Raw genomic sequence first — 19,615 nt, 5'->3', positions numbered from 1 at the left:
ATATTGAGATCTTAAGCAAGTCATTTAACCTGTCTATGCCTCAGTGTGGTATAAAAAATATATTTGGTCTTTGACCCCTGTTCCAGGCACAGAGCTCCTAAAACCTCTGGAATTTCTTGAAAGAAGTGTAATTCATAAGCCGCAGTCAACAATACTTGAGTTTATGCTAGTTTATGCTAATGAGGTGACTCCTGGTGAACCTTTAAGAGTTTCAGGGCTGGCCCCACCCCCAGAGAGGGAAGGAGGCTGAAGATTGAGTTCAACCAGTGGACAATGGTTTAATCAACCATGCCTAGGTAATGAAACTCCATAAAAGCCCTAAAACAACGAGGTTGGGGTACACCAATGTGCTAGGAGGGTGAAACCTAGAAGGGATGGAAGCTCTGCTCCCACTCCTGTACCTTCTCCTTTGCCTTTCTTCACTTGGCTATTCTTGAGTTGTATCCTTTATAATAAAATTGTAATCATAAGCAGAAGAGTTTTTAAAATTCTGTGAGTCATTGTAGCAAATTAAGGAATCTGGGGATGGCAGGGTTAGGGGTGGGGGTGTTCATGGAACCTCTGAATTTACAGTTGGCCAGGTGGAAGTGCATGTAACCTGAGGGCCCCATGCGTGGCTGGCATCTGAAGTGGGGACAGTCTTGTGCGACTGAGCCCGTAACTTGTGAGGTCTGTGCTAACCACAGATAGTCAGAACTGAATTGGTGTCAGGGAATTATTGGAAAACAAAGTACTCAGTTTTCTTATCTGTAAAAATGAAGATAATTCATAAGATCATTCTAAGGACTACATGAGTTAATAGAGACAAAGCATTTAGCACACTACCCAGCACTTGGTAGTACTATGTAGATGGTTACACTACTTTGTTGTTTGTTTGCTATTTTTTTTTAGATTTTATTTACTTATTTGAGAGAGAGAGAGCGATGGAGCAGAGGGGAGGGGTAGAGGGAGAGGGAGAAGCAGACTCCTCACTGAGCAGGGAGCCCGATGTGGGAGTCGATTCCCGGGTCCTGGGATCATGACCTGAGCCGAAGGCGGAAGCTTAACCAACTAAGCCACCCAGGTGCCCGGTTACACTACTTTGAATTTTACCTATTGTACTTACAATTTTAATATTATAGTATCAAGGTATTTTTCTCATATTATTATGACTATCGTTTTAAACAGCTAAGTATACAGCTAAATGGACAGATAACTGCTTAACCAATTCTCTACTGTTGAACATTTAAGTTGTTTTTAACTTTTTTTTTTTTTTACTATATGCATGAAGCTGTAATACACTTATAATTTTTTCATATTTAGGAACTTTCCTAAGGACAGATTCTTTTTTTTTCAACTAATGATAGGTTTTTGCAAAGAAAATGAATTGCATCAAACCTTATGAGTACTTGTATGGTTCTTTGTATATGACAAGTTTTTTCTAAAACTACTTTATCAATTTACACTGCCATCAAGGCAAATCATATTTAAATCCACCATAGCAAAGATTTCCAAATACTTCTGGGTTACAGAGACCCCAAAAAAAAAAAAAAAGGTGGAGGGTGGAAATGATATTAGGTAGTTCTGATAAGTAAAGACTTAAAAACCTTTTTAAAACATGTATTTCAAAAAAGGATAGTTTAATACTCCCAAAATGAGGACACAGTATTAGAATAAAAGAGTCATTAACAGTATGTTTTTCAAAGTTTTTGACTGTAAATCAAAGAATAAATAAACTTTGCATCATGTCCCAACACACACACACACACAAAACTGGAACAAAAGTTTAACAAAATAGTATCACTATCACTATATGTGATGTAGATATTTTCTATTATTCTATTTCTTTTAAAAAAATGTTGGTATCAACTCATAGATGACCCCCTACAGTTTGAAAAATACTGTTTTAAATTGCATACATCCTGCAGCAGAGCCAAGAACCAATATCCTGGTGACAAGATGTCACATGTCCCCTGCTATGATGTGACCAGAAGGATAGTCACCTCTGTGGTCTTCTACCTGAAAGCCCAGAATCTCGCCTTACGTCAGACAGACCCCAAATGGGGCTCACTGAGAAATCCTCACAGCTCAGAGCACACTCAAAATAACTGGGGCCTGAGAAGGACGCCCGAGGGACACAGCTTTGCATCAGTCAAAGGACCAATGTTGGTTCCATGGTTTGTACAAAGGCACTGCGGAAACCTGAGTGGCTGGCAACAGGGGAAACTGAGCAAGGGGTACAAGAGCCCTCTGTACCATCTCTGCAATGTCTCTGTAAACCTAAAGTCATTCCAAAGTAAAAAGTTTAGTAAAAAAATAATAATAATAATAAATCGCATAATCCTTTACTTATTTATTTAGTAAGTAAGTAAGTAAGTAAGTAAGGTCTACACCCAACATGGGACTTGAACTAATGACCCAGAGATCAAGAGTTGCATGCTCTACCAACTGAGCCAGCCAGGCACCCCAAACTTCATACAACCTTTAAATTTATTGCATTGAACTACATTTTTTTTTAAAAAACTCAGTTCAATGCCCCAAATTTTCCTCATTTTGCCACAAACCAGTATAAATTTGCCAAGGACTTTGGGAACCAATTAAACCAAGGGATATGGCTAAAGAGGCCTGAGGTGAATCACCTGGCTAAGAATCTTATTATTAAGGGGCGCTTCGGTGGCTCAGTTGGTTAAACCACCAACTCTTGGTTTCGGCTCAGGTCCGGGTTTTAGGGTCCTGGGATCCAGCCCCCTGTGGAGCCCTGCGTCAGGCTCTGCGCTCAGCGGGAAGTCTGCTTGTGGATTCTCTCTCTCTGCCTCTGCCCCTTTCCCTCTGCCACTCGAGTGTGCTCGCCTGCATGTGCTCTCTCTCTCTCTGCCTCTCTCTCTCAAATAAATAAATAAATAAATCTTAAAAAAAAAAAAAGAATCTTCTTATTAAGCAAACAATTATTCTCTAGCTTCCTATTTTCCTTGGGATGTTCATACACTAAGCCATTCGGAGAGGGTAGGTCAACTAGTGTCCCCTGCAAACACAATGATGGATGAGGAGCCTCTCTTGAATTGTGCCGACAGTAATTCTCTTCCAGTAATTCTTTAGGAGCACAAGAGAGAGGGGGGAAAGACAAAAACAAAACCATCTCCTCTGAGGACTGTCTTCCACAGGAAAGCAAAAGGAGGGAAGGAAGGAAAGGCAGATAGTCATCTAAGTCTGGCACCTGAGTGTTGTGGTGATAGGGAATGTACTGACAGGTAAAAAGCAGCTTTCCTGCTGCAGTGGAAGGTGGAGGAAAGCTAATCTCTCCAGCCAGCCTTTTGGCAGGCAATGAGCCCAGATGGAGAGGATCACTGCAGTTGTCCATTTCCAAGCATAAAAAGTGCAGCTGCAGACAACCAGGAGGTAAAACTGTGGGGCAGGTGGAAAGCTCTGAGTCCCTGGATACTAAACCCACTGGCAAAAGGAAAGTACTGTTGGAGCCCTTTTCCTGAAGGAAGACTTGAGAGGCAGGGAAAAGGCCTCCTACTTCAGTTTTGTCTTTTTTTTTTTTAAGGTTTTATTTATTCATTTGAGAGAGACAGAGAGACAGAGAGAGCACAAGCAAGGGGAAAGGCAGAAGTAGAGGGAGAAGCAGACTCCCTGCTGAGCTGGGAGCTGGACATGGGGCTCGATCCCATGACCTGGCAATCACAACCTGAGCCGAAGGCAGCCCATCAACTATCTGAGCCACCCAGGCACCTCTCCTACTTCAGTTTTAATTCCCCCAAAGAACGTATCATTCTGAAACCAGTTATTTTATTTCTTTGCATATTGTCTGTCTCCCTACCCTGACTAGAATGTTTGCTCCGTAGAGCAAAGACCTTGTCCTGTTCACCGTTGTATTCCTAACACCTAAACAGTGCTAGGCATGTAGGAAGGACTCAATAATTTTTGAATCAATGAATGACCCACCCTCTCCCCCCCAAAATACATTTAAGCAAGAACAAGTCTCTGTGGGGGAATGAGGCACAGGGTGCCCTAAAAGGCCAGATTCAGGGGCGCCTAGGTTGAACTCTTAGGTTCCTCTCCAGTGGTAATTTCATGTGTTATGGAATAGAGCCCTGCATGGAGCTCCATGCTCAACAGAGAGTCTGCTTGGGAATTCTCTCTCTCTAAAATAAATAAATGAACCTTAAATAATTAAATAAAATAAAATAAAATTCAAGGCCAGATTCATAGTGAGGGAGGGAGATGATGTGGACAGAACCCTGATCTAGGGGTGCCTGGGTGGCTCAGTCATTAAGCGTCTGCCTTCGGCTCAGGGCGTGATCCCAGCGTTCTGGGATCGAGCCCCGCATCGGGCTCCCTCATCCGCTGGGAGCCTTCCTCTCCCACTCCCCCTGCTTGTGTTCCCTCTCTTACTGGCTGTCTCTCTCTCTCTCTCTGTCAAATAAATAAATAAAATCTTAAAAAAAAAAAAAAAAGAATCCTGATCTAGTTAGCAAGACAGTAAGGCTAAGCTCTGCCTCTGAAAGGTGGTATGACTTTGGGCCAGTCTTTTCATCTCCTCCTCTTCTCTTTTAGAAAATGGGATGGATTCCTCCTTGTCTGTATCAAAATGGAAAATGTATGAAATCCCTTTGGAAACTGTGATATACTATTCAAATGGTAAATCACTGCACAAGTGAGACCTAGCTTCTAGTACCAGCTCTGGCCCTATGAGCTACTATGTACTGACCAATTACATGCGCTGTGCCTGAACTGAATTAAACATTTGACATTCAGTTATCTCATTTGGCTTTATCACAGCCTTCTAAGGTAGGTAGCATTAACCTCATTGTACAGATGAAGAAACAAGCTCAGAGCAGTTTGGCAATTTGCCAAAAGTCACACAGAGAGTAAATGGTAGGGCTAGGATTCAAAACTGGGTCTGATTGACCCCAAAGCCTGGTGCTCCTGGCCACTATGACAGATGTATGCTCCTGGGCAAATTACTTCTGTCTCTTACGTCTGTAAAACAGGGGATAAAACAGATGATCTCTACAGATCCTGCCACATCTGACATTTTGTGGTCTATTCTTTGTGTGTGTGTGTGTATGTGTGTGTGTGTGTGTGTGGTGTCTATTCTCCTGATCCCCACTCACGTCCACTTCTACTCTTGGCTAGTTGATGGAAACTGGCTGGATGAGGGGGTACAGGACTAATAATTCACTCCCTTCATCCTCGAGTTAGCATATCTTTTTAGAAGAAGTGACCCAAACATTCATATTCCTATCTGTGGGTTTGTATCCTGGACAGTTCCATCCACTCCCTCCTGTACAGCCCCTGCTTGAATCCCGTCTCAGTAACTCTTACTGGGAGGGGTCCTGATGTGGGTGGAAGGCGCTCCCTAAAGAGTCTGCCAACACTCGGGGGGAAGTCACTGGGCACATCTGGATCGGCTCGCTAGCCCGGGGCTGGGGGGGGGCGGCTGCCCCACACGCCGGCCCCTCTCCACTGCGGCGGAGCTCTGCTCCCGCCCCCCCGCCCCATCCCTCAGGCGAGCCACTTAACCTCTCCGCGCCCGTTTCCTCCGTAAACCTAAAACACGAATCCCTACTTGAAGGGGCTGCAGAGATTAAGTGAGATACATATTTGAAAAGTATCAGGTATGCTCGCTATCGCGCTACATCTTCGCGTCCCCAGAGAAGAGGCTAGAGGGCTAAGAAGCCCCCGACCCGCGGCAGGAGACGGGCAGAGAGGGATCAGGAAGGGGCTGCAGAGCCCACAGTCCAGAAGGCGGCGGACCCCGCAGGCGCCCGCCAAGGGGCGGCCCCGAGCGCACCTGGGGCTCCGGAAGAGGAGGGGGACGGGGCCGAATCACTTCAGCCACCGCTTCCCGCCCGCGGGCGTCTCCCGGCCCCGACTGAAGATATCCGGTTCCTCACCTCCGACTCCCGCCGCTGGCTTCTGAACGCTTCCCGCCCCTTAGGTGCCGCCTGCTTCCCTTTGCCGCCGCCGTTGCTATTGGGAGACGAACTCCCGGCCCCGGGCGCCGCGGGGTCCTCCATGCGGCCCTTGTCAGCGGCTCCCCTCGGCGGCTCTGCTCTCTCTGCTCCGGGCGACCCCGCCACCGCGCGCCGGGAGCCAGGCCCCACCCCCTCCACAGCTATTGGCTGCGGTGCCGCCCCGCAGCCCCGCCCCGCCGCGCAATTGGCTGTTCGACGGCTCGAAGCGGGACCTGGGAGGAGGGGGGGCTCATTCACGGGACCCCCCCCCCTTTTTTTTAAGTCCTGCGGCGTTGCTGATAGCCTTAGGCTCTGGGGTGGGCTCCCTGCTCCACCTCCGGAATTCTGGGCCTTGAGCCCTAGCGGGTTATCTTTTTGCTTCTCACTCAGGACTCACCCTCTCCCAAATAGCGGCCTTTTGGGGAGATCTAGTCTCTGCCTCCTGCTCCACTGCAGTCTCCCTTTCCCCATTACCACAGACCTCTATCCCGGCGCCCGCATTTCGCCCCAAGTCCCGTGTCAGTCGCAGGGGAAGCATGGCACCGCCGGGTGGCCAGGGACGCCGCAGGAAACCAGGGACTCGCTCTCTCTGAGATTTCTTGAGAACTCATCCCGCCCGGAATGAGGGCTTGTTGGGAGATGGTGGGTTGAGGGATGGCGTGGGGCGTTTTCACTTCACTGAAATTGCTGGCGCCCTTCAGAGCTGCTCCTGGTGGTCTTTCTCCGCTGAAGTGGGCCACCTTCCTCAGGTGTGAGCTAGGGAGAGAGGTTGAATGGAGAGCAAGCCCCCCACCCGCTCCCCAGTCCTTTCCTTCATTCTTCTAAGATCCTTCCTAAGGGCTTGATACAAAGGAGGCTGTGTCGTCCCGCTCGGAATTTATCTAAAAAGCTGTTTACGGTAAATATTTAGGCTGTCTGGGTTGGTAATTAGAAGTCCCAAACAAGGGGCGCCTGTGTGGCACAGCGGTTAGGTGTCTGCCTTCGGCTCAGGGCGTGATCCCGGCGTTATGGGATCGAGCCCCACATCAGGCTCATCTGCTATGAGCCTGCTTCTTCCTCTCCCACTCCCCCTGCTTGTGTTTCCCTCTCTCGCTGGCTGTCTCTATCTCTGTCGAATAAATAAATAAAATCTTTAAAAAAAAAAAAAAAAAGAAGTCCCAAACAAGCGGCCTGAGGGGAATGGGTGGAACAAAATGAGTGGGATTGGGGGAATTGTTGAGCTGCCACTTTGTTCCAGGCATTGCACTAGACCCTTTCCAGATATCATAGGGTACTTCACTCTGACAGGTTGTTTTCACCAATCCTGTATTACTGTTGAGAAAACCAGGACTCAGAGATTACTCCTTGCTGTTCCCAAGGTATCATATTCTATCTTGCCTCAGTGTCTTTGCAGTTCTTTCTCTCTGGAAAAACTTTCTGCTCTTCTTGGCTAACTTCTATTGTTCCGTGCAGATTCTGTTTCGTTGTTACCTCCTCTTCCAGAAAGCCTTCCTTTGACCCTTCTCAACCCACTCAGGCTGTTGGTGTCGTATCAAGTCTGCTTGGATTCAAAAGTCTTATATTTTCTCTTATATCCTCAAAGTAAGAGGCTCAAAGGAATTACTCCCCCTTCCTATATCTTAGGGACAACTCTCTTTTTTTAAATTAATAATCCTTTTTAAAATTTTTATTTTTAAGTAATCTCTACATCTAACATGGAGCTTGAACTTACAACCCTGAGATCAAGAGTTGCATGCATCACCAATTGAGCTAGCCAGGCACCCCAGCTCTTTCTTTCTTAACCATACCTCTCCCTCATACTTTCCTCTGCTAGTCAGTAGGTGACAGATCAAGACAGAGTTGAGAGAGAAAACTCCTTGGAGCATTCTCAGTTCCTTTCTGTCCTATCTCCAACATCTCCCTACTGTATCCACCCAATCATTTTCCCTTTCCTTTCCCATCCCCCCCCCCAAACTGAATATAAGTTCCTTCAAAGTAAGGCCGAAGTATATATACCTCGTATATGTATAAGACAGGGTTTCTGTAATACTGACTGAAAAATTATTTGTTGTAGAGGGCTGCCCCATGCACTGTAGGATGTTTAGCAGAATCCCTGGACTCTCCATACTAGATGTCAGTAGTAGTAACCCCCCCCCTAAATTGTGACAACCAAAAATGTCTCCAGATATTGTAAAATGTTCCCTGAGGAGCAAAATCTGCAGTTGAGACCTACTGGTTTAACAGAATTGAATTGATATGAATTTCCAAGGAAGTCCATGGCTCAAGGCCTAAACTATTTGATTTTGGAATTTTTTAAGGGTATAATTTGTTAAACTCTAAGATTCACACTCTGCTTTAAAATTCACAACCCACGCCTCGCTCATCACTGCTGCAGCGTGGTAAACCTGCCACAGCACAGCCCATTGGTGTTTCTTAATAAAAGAATTAATTATTCTGTCTTCCTCTTCCCAATTCCTGTCCTCCTAAGCAGTCAGAGTTCTAGGATTGACAGGCCCAGAATTTCACATTTCTTTTGTGAGTCTAGTCAATCAGCAGGATTCTCAAACAGAGGTGGCAGATAGGAGTGGCCAGTTTTGAGTTTTTGTTCCTTTTCCAGTCTATCCTTTGGGCAAAAGAACAAAGCCTCAAACTGGCTTCCATTGGGAATAGGACTAAGGACAGCTTTCAAGTCCCCTCTGGCCTCTATGCAAAGCCAATTGCAGAGCCTGGAGCTCCATCTGGCTTCACTTTCAGAGAAGGGTTTTGAAAAACTGGTGTCAGGGAGATTGCAAAGAATCAACACAAGAGACCTCAATCCATTATCTTTTCCACACCCTAGTGGAATGGGAGACAGTAAAGATCAGACATCTGTCTGCTCTTTACAAGCCCAGACTTTCAGAGCTTGTCATAAGGAAGAAGATATCTGGAAATAATTCTTGGACAAAGCAACAAGAAACCACGGATTAACTGAGAACTTTGAAACTATAGGCCATGGGCTTGGCACACACTGAACTTCTTTAAGCTTACTTGTCAACAAGGATGTGATAGCCACCAATACCACTGACCACAGAGGCATCCATACATATAGCTGGGAGCTAATTAGGGGCTAGTCTGCAAGTTTTTCCACCTTGCGGAGATGGCTCCAGTGCTGAGTTATTTTTAAATCGACACTACCACTTTTCCTTGTCCCAAAACTCAGGCATTTTGGGGCTGCTGGCAGAGGGTTGGAGGTATAAATAGGTATAGTTACAAGGACTGAACATATCCTTTTCCCCATACAAGCACTCAACTTTAATCCATGGAGGTCAGATACTGAATTACATAGATAGCACCTGTTACAGAGAGCGCTTAAAAATAAGATGCAGGAAGTCTTACAATACTTAATTTTTGAGGACATTGGGCAGCCAGGATGATGTAGTAGAAAAAGGATAGAATGTCTTTCTCTCCTGTCAATGGCACATTTGGGTGTAATGAGGCAACAGAGGCTGTGGGACCCTAGATGGAGATAAGGAATTGATGTTTATGTAGCATATGGTGTGTGCCAGGTTTTTAAGCAGCGTTTTAAAAATTAAATCAGGGGGGCGCCTAGGTGGCACAGCGGTTAAGCGTCTGCCTTCGGCTCAGGGCGTGATCCTGGCATTACGGGATTGAGCCCCACATCAGGCTCCTCTGCTATGAGTGCTTCTTCCTCTCCCACTCCCTCTGCTTGTGGTCCCTCTCTCACTGGCTGTCTCTATCTCTGTCAAATAAATAAATAAAATCTTTAAAAAAAATAAAAAATAAAAAATAAAAATTAAATCAGGTCTTTAAATCCTTACCCTAGAAGACAAGCATTAGCCATTTCACAGGCAGGAAAACTAAGGCTCCAAGTGGTTATATTATATATATATGTCAAATTATACAACTTGTAAATGGAAGAGATGGTCAAGTGAGCCTGACTCAAAGTCCAATCTCTTTCCATACAGACCACAAGCTGGAGAAATTGCACAGTGGGGGGCAGTCAGGGCTTACCTTATGAGTTCGAAACTAAGACCCAGGCACCCAAGCTCCCGTCTTTCACAGAAGAGGACTCAAGCCCTGCTCTAAGGGGGTGAACCTGCCAGCTGGCACACAGGCTCAGTGCTAGCCGCTGCATTCTCCTTCTCAACTGGAGTGGCACCACCCTTGAGCCATTACCAACTGCCCAGACTATTTTAGCCCTTAGTTTAGATAAACACAAGCCAAAGTAGCAGAAGATTCTGAGAGGGAAGAAAATACCTTGCATACAGAAAGAACTAGATTAAGTTGTCAACTAAGAAAGGCGGCCATCAGAAAGCTACTCAAAAATGGCCACTGTACTGGCAGTTAGATAGAAGAGGCAGTTGGATTTAATCTTTTAGTTACTGATTTAGTCAGGCAAAAGCTGACTTGGAGACAAATCTCTGCCAGATTAATTTATTTCTTCCCGGTTGGATGTAGTCAGGTTCTGGGTGTCAGGGCCCTTTAATCCCAAACCATGGATGCTGGCTTCCTGTGCTTTCTAGCTAAGGGCAGCACACACAGGATTTGGGGGACCTAGAACCAGATGTTTCTCTGCCTTAGGCCTACACTTCTCAACTCCCCAGAGTGATGGTTCTTTTTTTTTTTTTTTAGAATCCATTTATTTATTTGAGGGGCGCCTGGGTGGCACAGCGGTTAAGCGTCTGCCTTCGGCTCAAGTCATGATCCTGGAGTCCCAGGATCGAGTCCCGCATCAGGCTCCCTGCTCAGTGGGGAGTCTGCTTCTCCCTCTGACCCTCCCTTCTCTCATGTTTTCTCTCTCATTCTCTCTACCTCAAATAAATAAATAAATAAAATCTTAAAAAAAATCTATTTATTTATTTGGGAATGTGTGTGCACACAAGGCGGGGTGGGGAGAGAGAGAGAAAGACAGCATATGTAGGAGGGGCAGAGAGGGGCAGAGGGAGAGGGAGAAGTAGACACCCCACTAAGCAGGGAGTCAGACATGGGGCTTGATCCTAGGACCCTGGGATCATGACCTGAACTGAAGGTAGACGCTTAACTGACTGAGCCACCCAGGAGTCCCTTCAGGGTGATGGTTCTGAGAAAGCAGGTTCTTTACACACATAACCAGGGGGCAGGTTAGGGGGAAGATATTAGTGGAATGGCCACCATGGAATAAGGGACCCAAGACTAAGGCCATTTAAACATGCCTATTGGCAGCTGCTTTTGGTAGCCTATTGGTAAGATGCTTTTTACATTCTTGCCCTGCAGCAGGCTCTCCAGTCTGTTGCTCAGAAACATCTCTCATCTCTGAATTCATAGTTCACAGAACAGAAGCAAGGAATACTCTCAAGACAAGAATCCATTTTAAGAATATTTTATTTATCTTTTGAGATTACATAGTCATTATTGCTGATCTAATACAATCACTTAGACATAAAGATTTCCAAGAGCCTCTCAAAAATGGCAATCCTTAGAGGTTTTATTTCCTCTCAGTAAGATGACAATGAGAACTAGATGATTATATATATAATATATATTATATATATAGTTAAGTTTATCTACGTATAATTTGCTGGTGTTACCTATTTTCTTTCCATAATTTTCCTTTATTAAAAAAGCTTAATGCAACAATGCATTTTGATTTCTTTTTTTTTTTTTTAAAACCACGACAAAGTTAATTTTGAGAAAACCACAGGAGCAGCAATTTCAGATCTGTTCAGAGAAAAGCCAAGCAGCAAAAAAGCTTTGCAGGAGTATGTGGCCATGGGGAGCCGTGCTCATATGGGAGGGTAGGATCAGGAGGTAGGAGGGCAGACAGAAGGTAGACAAGATACCTTTCTTCTTTTTTAATGAGGAAAAAAAAAACCACCCTGATTTTCCATTAAGAAGGCAAAAAAGACCTTGAAAACTAGCATGAATTCATCGTAGAGAAAATAGTAAGTATCCCTACCTTCCAGGGCCATATACAAACAGATAATTAGTCCTCTTTCCCTTGCTTCCAGATACCTAAGATGCATCTCAGGTGAGAGCTCGAGGGAAGAAGACACATTTGTTCTGATTCCAAGGGTAGAGGGAATGACCAAATTACCCAAATACTCAGGAGGCCTGGGCCTCCTACTTCTTAATGGTTGCTGACATGGGGTCCACAGAGAGAAAGGAAAAGAGGTCATCTGAAACTCAGAGGCAAGTATCTCACCACGGGCAACAACACTGGCAACCTAACCTAGAGGCCTAAGGTGGCTCTTTTTTTGTGTGGAATGGGTCTCTTTACTACAGCAAGGCAGGGTATGCTCTGTCAGGATCAGTACATAGCAATACTGCTCCACCGAGAGCCAGGCTTTACTGAGAAACAGTAGGTTATAATTTCTGGCTTAAGAACATAACAGGCTAGAGTCCAGATATCTGCCTAATGGAATCTGCCCTTGATATAAGATGAGTTACAAAGATCTGTATCCAATTAATTAATACAAGAGATCCGATTAATTACTACAAAACTCAGAACTGGGTAGGCAAAAGGAAGAATTGAGTGCCTAAGCAGAATTTTCAGCATTTATGATCTTCCTCATGAAAGAATATAGCCATGTACGTGGCATTTTCCAGTGTGCGCTAAAACATACAGCCTCTGAGGAACCAGATGTTATGGACTGAGGCTATATAGTATTTAATGAGGCAAATAGCCATTTACCCAAAGCCCACCTCCCTACCTCCAAAAGGAAGGTCACTTCCAGACTAGCTCTGGAAGTATATGTGAAGACCAGAAGTTGAAGAAGGTGGAGGTAGGAGAGGAGAATCAGGGTGGGAAGGTTATACTGATCCTGCGTGGTCTGGTGGTGTTTCCTTGAGTCACCTTGGTCTTGAGACTATGAGGCAAACCAGGGTAGGAAAAAAAATGGGAAAAGAAAGAAAGAAACAAACAGACCTGAGAGTGTTAAGGAAGTTTGTCAGGTGGGAAAGGGACTCACTTCATTCAAGATTTCTAGGGCCACTCCAGACTTAAACTCTTAGAACCAGTCTGGTCCCAATAAAACCTTTAAGACCAACGGGTCAGTCTCCAAAAGGTATCCAACTCTTACCTGGGACATAAAATCTCAGGCTGCGCACATTACTAGTTTCTTGTAATGTTGGAGTTACTCAAGAAACCACCTCTGAAACATAGAACCCTAAGATGGAAGAGGCAAGAACATAAAAAATATGTCCCACTAGAGAAGAAAAACCACAGACTAAATCATAGACACCAGAACTCAGTTTCATCAATGGCAATGGCCAAAGAAATGAATGTCTGAGGAGGTTCAAACTAGTCAAACTAGCTTTAATCATCTGGACACAGTTGAGAGTGTCATCTCTGTCGAGGTTAGCCAGTTAAGCTGCAAAGCCCTTCCCAGGAGACAAATACATTCTGCTTCTTCAGAGTGTCAGGCTGTGGGCCTGAATGCCCTGTACCACTTCCAAAGCCCTACACCCCCAAATCCACTGGAAAGTACATCTTTCCCTGCTTAGTTTCAAAAGCAGTTTTAGGCAATAAGAAGAACTTTCAGGAAGCAGAGTTTCACAGTAAGCTCTCCTTTTCTGAGACAGTGCCAGTCTAGAGGGAACTTCCCGGGAAACTGTTCAGTTAAATGACAAGTAAAACTATGGGCCCCAGTGGGGCTGGCCCTCACTTCCTGGGCAGAGGTTAGTTGGGTTAAAAGATGGCAAAAAAAATATCTGATAAACACCAGAGCTGCTGAGGAAATATGGAGGCACATTCCTCTTGGACCAGAAAGTGTTAAAACAGACGTGGACATTCAAGGAAGAAAGGGGTCCTGGGTAAGGAAGGAGACTCCCAGTAAGCACAGGCATAGCTAAGTTCTTGGTGTAGCTTGCCGAAGCCATAACACTCCTTCCTTCCTAGTCATTTTATAAAGAAGGCAGTGATAGTGATGGTCAAGGCTGGGAACCCAGGCCATGTTAATTCAGTGGCTCCCGAAAGGCCTCACCTGGGGAAGGGCCAAAGCTGAGAAAGGCAGCTGCTGAAAATTTATTCCAGGAAACCCCAGGTAACAAGAAGTCTGGAATCCCTGGACTAACTCCTGAACCTGGACAAGAGACAAATGACCATTGCTGAGGATTCCAAGTCAATGGGGAATGATGAAGATGATGCAATGGGAAGGATTACCCCATATCTTTCCTTCCTCAGCCTGTCCTTTGTGGCTCTCACAGCCCTCGGGGCAGTAACCACACTCTGGGCCAAGGCAACAGGCACAGGATTCTAGATTTTAATAAATAAATAACCTAACATATAGGGTGAGCACGGCGGGCAGCTGATTGGAGAAGCAGCTTGCTGGGTTCTTTCCTGTATAGGAGTGGAGAAAAGACTTGGAGTTCTATTCCTTAAAACTTCTTCTGGCTTGAATTACAGGAACTTAATACCTAGAGGGAGAAAGAAAGATGACACTGTGATGTTATCAGTTTGTGAGGATGCTGGGAGATGAAGAGCTCACCTAAAGGTATATGGCAGCAAGGAGGCAGGGACTTTTCTGGAGTCTATGATGAGGGTAGATACTTGTGGTGCTTTTTCACATCAGTGAAAAAGACCAGTATTTCTCCATAAAGAGGTAAAAATCATATCGAGAAGATGAAATGGAAAAAGGCAAATTCAGAAAAGGAAGCACTATTTAGTGTCTGGAGAAGGGCTCAAAGAGTCCTTTGGGGGTGGCAGTGAGGGGGAGTAGGTTTATTTTTCTGAGTTCATGTAAATGTGAAAGATGCAAAGACCAATTCCAGTGCAGAAAGCTCTTTTCTACCCAGGCCTCCCTGTTTTCTAGGGGGCCCAAGGCACCTGTAGTAATTAGGCTTGAAGGGCCCATTCTTGTTGAGTCCCAGATACTTGGCCTGTTCATCCGTCAGCTCTGTCAGGTGGGCATCAAAGGTGGGCAGGTGTAGGCTTGCCACATACTCATCTGGAACAGACCACAGAAGCCCTGGTATAAACATTCATGCCTCTTGTCTTGCTGTTCTCTCCAGGCTAGGCCTTAAAAAGTTGGAAGACACCTTCTAATTCCCAGAACTGAAAGAAAAATGCTCAACTGGCTCACTGGCCCAGAACCCTAAGGAGTAGCTGCTTGAGTTTCAAGCCAAGTGGTTTTCAAAGCCAGAACGCTTCTTTCTTGCTAACTGTCTCATCCTTGAAGCTTTCCTTCTCCCCAGAAAGGTAAGAGAGATATGCAAGAAGCAATAGTCCTTAGCGAAAGGATGGGATAGCAGGGGACTAAAAAACGGGAAACTTGAACTTTCCTTCTGCCTTAGACTCTATACTTTGGATTGCTCAGAAAAATGAACACCTGAGGATATTGGAAAGGAATGTCTAATAATGATACTACACTGTTTGCTTTGCTTTTAGTATCCGAGGTTCTTATGCGTTGATGTTTCCATTCCATTACCTGAATACATATTATTCAGAATTTCATGTAATTTTCTAAGTATTTGTTTGGTCTTCCCAACTCCATTATACAGTTAGTCAAAACACAGACTGTTCTATTTCTTTTATATCCTTCCAAAGGATATAGTAAAGGGAAAATATGTCAACTTCTAACAGTTGCTATGCATCTAGGGCTAAAGCAGAACAAAACTAGAAGCTGATTTATTCCCTGATCTTCGCCTCAGGAGTTTATAAACACACTGTACCAGGTCAGGTGCTTGAGGCAGGTTCTTTAAAAATTCAAGACAGTTTAATGTTTCTCTTATATGAAACGCCCACATAACTAGTCTTAACAGAAGCTATTCAGTCTTTCCTTTGGCCTGGACAATGAGGTCAGAGTGAGAAGATGTACTATGAGAAGTCTTCTTGGTCTGAGGAAAGTCTGGAAGGGGCTATGTAGCAGCCTAGAAATGGAGTAAGTCAGATGTCACAAGGTAGAAGATGAGTCCTCTTTGTTAGGGGAAGATTTTTTTCTCCTTTGAGATTCTTGCATATAAGATACTTTAAGACAGAAAATCCTTAAAATTCACAGGCAGGTAAACCAAGTCATAGCAAAATGTAATGATTTCACTAGGGCAACTCATGTGGAAAATATGATAAATCAAATAGGAAGGGAACCTAGGAATCCTAGCTCCTACTCTGCAAGACACAGATATCATTTTTTTCCCCCATCCGTAAGACATTTAGTGCCCCAAAGTTCATTTCGCCTCTGACTCTGAACTACTTTGGTAAGGATGGGCATGGAAGAGTGTGTGCTTACCCATTTTCTTGGGCAACAGGTAGACATCCTGCTTATAACGACCCTCAGGAGCATTGTAAAGCTCTATCAAAGCAAGGGCCTAGAAAAGCAGAGAGATGGATGCTGATGTGCCATATCAAGTGAAACCCTGATGGTCTGATGACCCTCTCCAGCCCACTGCTTCCCCACTCTGGTGGCCCTACCTGAGTAGTAGCGGTGATTGAGAGCACAAATGTAGGCACTGTGGAGCAGCTTAGGTTCAGCAGACGGCCCTAGAGAGCAAGGGTTAAGACACAGATGGGTTAGGACAAAGTCTCTAGCCTTTGAGGAGTGAGGGACGAGCACAACTGCCGTTTTCCAAATACCTCCCAACTACCATTGCTGGACAAAAAGCAGGTGTTCAATAAATATGAATTGACTGGATTGGAATAGGAATGAATTGACTGACATTTAAGTGGAATTTAAAAATTCTGGAAAATCTGATGAAGGTAATAGAGAAAAGATCTCTGGGATTATGTAAAAAGGGATAGAGATGGTCACATGATACTGAGGCTTATGCCAAGAAAGGGCATATTTCTCTTGAATTTTCTACTTTCTGCAACAGACTATCCTTCTGAGGTATTGGCATTCCCTTGAAAGACTGCTGTAACCAAGGATGTAGTCAAATCCAAGGGCAACCTCTCCAGGTTGTGAGGGGAGATACTTTTGGATTTAGGAAGCTGTGATGATTTTTGTGCTTCTTCCTTAGTTTGGTTCTCCTGAATTCAAGGGTAGCCCTGTATTTCTACTGGGTGAATACAAGACGTAGAGACTACTAGAGAATGCTATCCTTTCCTGTCTTGTTTCCCAGGAAGCCTGACCACCTTTTTTGCTCAAACATAGTAAACCAACTGTGGTGCTCGCTTTTGTCACCAAAATTAGTAGATGGGACCTCCCAGGGCAACTGGAATTACGTCACCAGACAGCTGGCTGATATCAAAGCAATTAATGAATATTTAACAACCTGCCCACCTCTTCCCTGATACACACTCCTTTCTTGTGAAGAAATAACCCAGTCCCTTTACAGATGCCCTAAAGTATTTGCGAAGGTGAGAAAGGTGAAAAAAAGGTGAAGAGAACAGTAAGGATACTCAAACATAAATTTAAGGGTCCCTAGGTGAAGATGGTATTACTTTTACACTTTCATATTCAGTTTCTTTAATTAAAAAAAAAGGAAAGAAAACTGTATATCAAAACTCGAGAAGAGTATTATCGTCCTTGTTATTTTGGTATCTTTCTCTGAAGAAGAGAAACTGTCAAGGTCAGAATAGGGGGTGCATCAATATTGCTGTCGGGAATCTAAGACGAGGGAAGAGAAGCTTTCAAGAAAGGAAAAGTGGCCAAACACTGACATGGAAGGCTAAGTGGAATGGAAGTGAAGCGTGGGTCTGAGCCAGAAGCAGCCAGGATAGGGGAATATTAATCACACAACCGGTATATAGCTGGGTACCTACTACACATCTGACTCAATTCAGAGGAATGGTCGCTCGAAAACATGGAATCTATCAGCAGAGACATGACCTTCCCCGAGCTTGCCTGGGACAGTTTAGTAACCATCAGGAATATCTGCTTTGTGCTTACTGATTAAGCCAACCCACAAATGACATTATCTCTTTGTAAGCATCACTCAAAGAGGCACTAGTTCTATCCGTTAATTCTCCCACAGTAACAGTCATTATCTGACTCAACCTGTAGAGTGACATAGAGAGACAAGATAATTGGAGAAAAGTAAGGAACCAAAATAGTTTCTTAATTGCTGAATGAAAAGACCTTTCACAATTAGATGTAAAATCCAATGGTAAAGTAGTTAAGCTTGTGCTAAAGAGGAGTTGAAAATGTAAGAGAACATGTGGAGGAGGGGACCTGAGTATTGCAGTCTCTCCTGCCAGCGGTGAATTTCTCTTACCAGTCTCAGGTCTTACCTCTGCCAGCAATACTATCCTCTTGCCATCAGGCCATATTACATGGTCAACTTGGGATCTCACTCGCTCCCAGGTCAGTTCTGGTGTCCGCAGACTCGCCTGGAACACATACAGCAAGCACATCATCAACCACGACTTGTCCCGCTTCACGGATGGAAAGATGTTGAAGGGAGCCATTTCAAATAGCAAGTTGAAAGGAGCAACCAACATGCCAGATGGAGAATACCTGTCCCGGGTTGGTTAGGACTGTTCCGTTTCAGGGAATTTAATCTTAGGCCCAGCCAGGGAGGGATCACTCAGGATGTCATTCCACAACATATAGTGTACGCCCACTGTCTGCTGAGCACAGTAAAAGGTGCTATGGGAAATACAAAAGAAACCACAGACATGGTTTCTGCCTTCAAAAAGCTCATACTTTAGCTGGGGACACAAAACAATGCATATGTGAGGGGGGGAAAAGCCTTTAAAATACTTATAAAGCAACATGCAAACAAGTGCAAATTAATACAGAGCAAACAGAATACATAAGTGCTGAAGAGAAACAGAAAAAAGGAGGATCAGAGCTAAGTGGGATTTGTTAGAGAAGGCTGATTGTCCTAAATATAGCATGCTGGGGCCCAAGGTTCTGCTTTCACGTCCTCACGTCCCAGGTTCCACCTTCTCAACGATGATGGCTCACCCTAAAGTTACAGAAGCTTTGTGACCTAAGTGCAAATGTGAGGTGGCCTTTAGAGAAATGCTCAATGGCAGAGTAAAGCCCCCAACAGCTCACCCTCCTTCCATTTCTGTATATATTCCGAGAACAAGAGAAGAAATGTTAAGTTTATTAACAGCAGCAATCAAGTAACAGTCACAGGGTTTAGACTTAAGATAACAACTTCCTTCTTCCAATAGGCCATGCCTAAAATAGCAAGGGAGTCCATATTCTGAAACCAGCCATTGGCTCCACTGGTAAAATTGAGAAGTTCTGCCAAACAGTAGCTTTCAGACAAACAGAGAAACACTTTAGTTATACAATAATCATTTGCTGAGTACCTACTATATTTCAGGTAATGTAGTAAAGGACACTATTATAGATGAGACTGTGGACTCCTCTACTAGACTGTGAGCTATTTATGGACAGAGACTGTATCATCTTTTCATTACCAATCTAGTGGGAAAGACAATTATATTTCAGTATATTTAGGACTACATTAATGATTTAGACCATTTTTTAGACCATTTCTTTATGAGGTAGATGAGAAATATAAAATGTCTTGAGATGTCAAGTTTCATAATTCAGTTCAGTCTTTATCTAAAGAACAATTTGGTAGTAGCCAACAAAATTTTATATGTACCTAATCTCTGACCAATCAGTTTCACCTGTAGGGCCCCATCCTATTGAAACACTTGCTCAAATTCAGAAATATAAGTGCCCAAAATGTTCAATCCAGTGTTATTTATAATAGCAAAAAATGTAATTTAATAAGGGAATGGCTAAGTAAATCCAGATAATCTCATACAACAGAATATTATGCAATTCTTATATAAAAAAGTAGATCTGTGTGTGTTAACA

General features: G+C 44.2%; 2 protein-coding genes across 11 annotated transcripts in view; both read right to left on the bottom strand.

The window, feature by feature from the left end:
- Positions 1-6,071, bottom strand: part of STRIP2 (striatin interacting protein 2) — a 46,090-nt gene extending 40,019 nt beyond the window's left edge. For 3 of the 5 annotated variants that reach the window (XM_034671934.1, XM_034671938.1, XM_034671946.1), the window contains exon 1: positions 5,880-6,071. In XM_034671934.1, the coding sequence (XP_034527825.1) occupies positions 5,880-6,002 (123 nt within the window). In that variant the 5' untranslated portion in view covers positions 6,003-6,071. The remainder of the gene's footprint in view (positions 1-5,879) is intronic. The other 2 variants (XM_034671957.1, XM_034671953.1) reach the window with 2 other exon arrangements.
- Positions 6,072-11,261: 5,190 nt separating this feature from the next.
- Positions 11,262-19,615, bottom strand: part of AHCYL2 (adenosylhomocysteinase like 2) — a 163,453-nt gene continuing 155,099 nt past the window's right edge. For all 6 annotated transcript variants that reach the window (XM_034671909.1, XM_034671912.1, XM_034671894.1 and 3 more), the window contains 5 exons: positions 18,061-18,159; positions 16,303-16,371; positions 16,121-16,199; positions 14,722-14,842; positions 11,262-14,312 (listed from right to left, as the gene is read on the bottom strand). In XM_034671909.1, coding sequence (XP_034527800.1) covers positions 14,306-14,312; positions 14,722-14,842; positions 16,121-16,199; positions 16,303-16,371; positions 18,061-18,159 — 375 coding nt within the window. In that variant the 3' untranslated portion in view covers positions 11,262-14,305. The remainder of the gene's footprint in view (positions 14,313-14,721; positions 14,843-16,120; positions 16,200-16,302; positions 16,372-18,060; positions 18,160-19,615) is intronic.

Source organism: Ailuropoda melanoleuca, chromosome 1 (assembly GCF_002007445.2).
Source record: "Ailuropoda melanoleuca isolate Jingjing chromosome 1, ASM200744v2, whole genome shotgun sequence".
NCBI classification, from domain to species: domain Eukaryota; kingdom Metazoa; phylum Chordata; class Mammalia; order Carnivora; family Ursidae; genus Ailuropoda; species Ailuropoda melanoleuca.
This window is presented reverse-complemented; position numbering and strand designations above follow the sequence as displayed.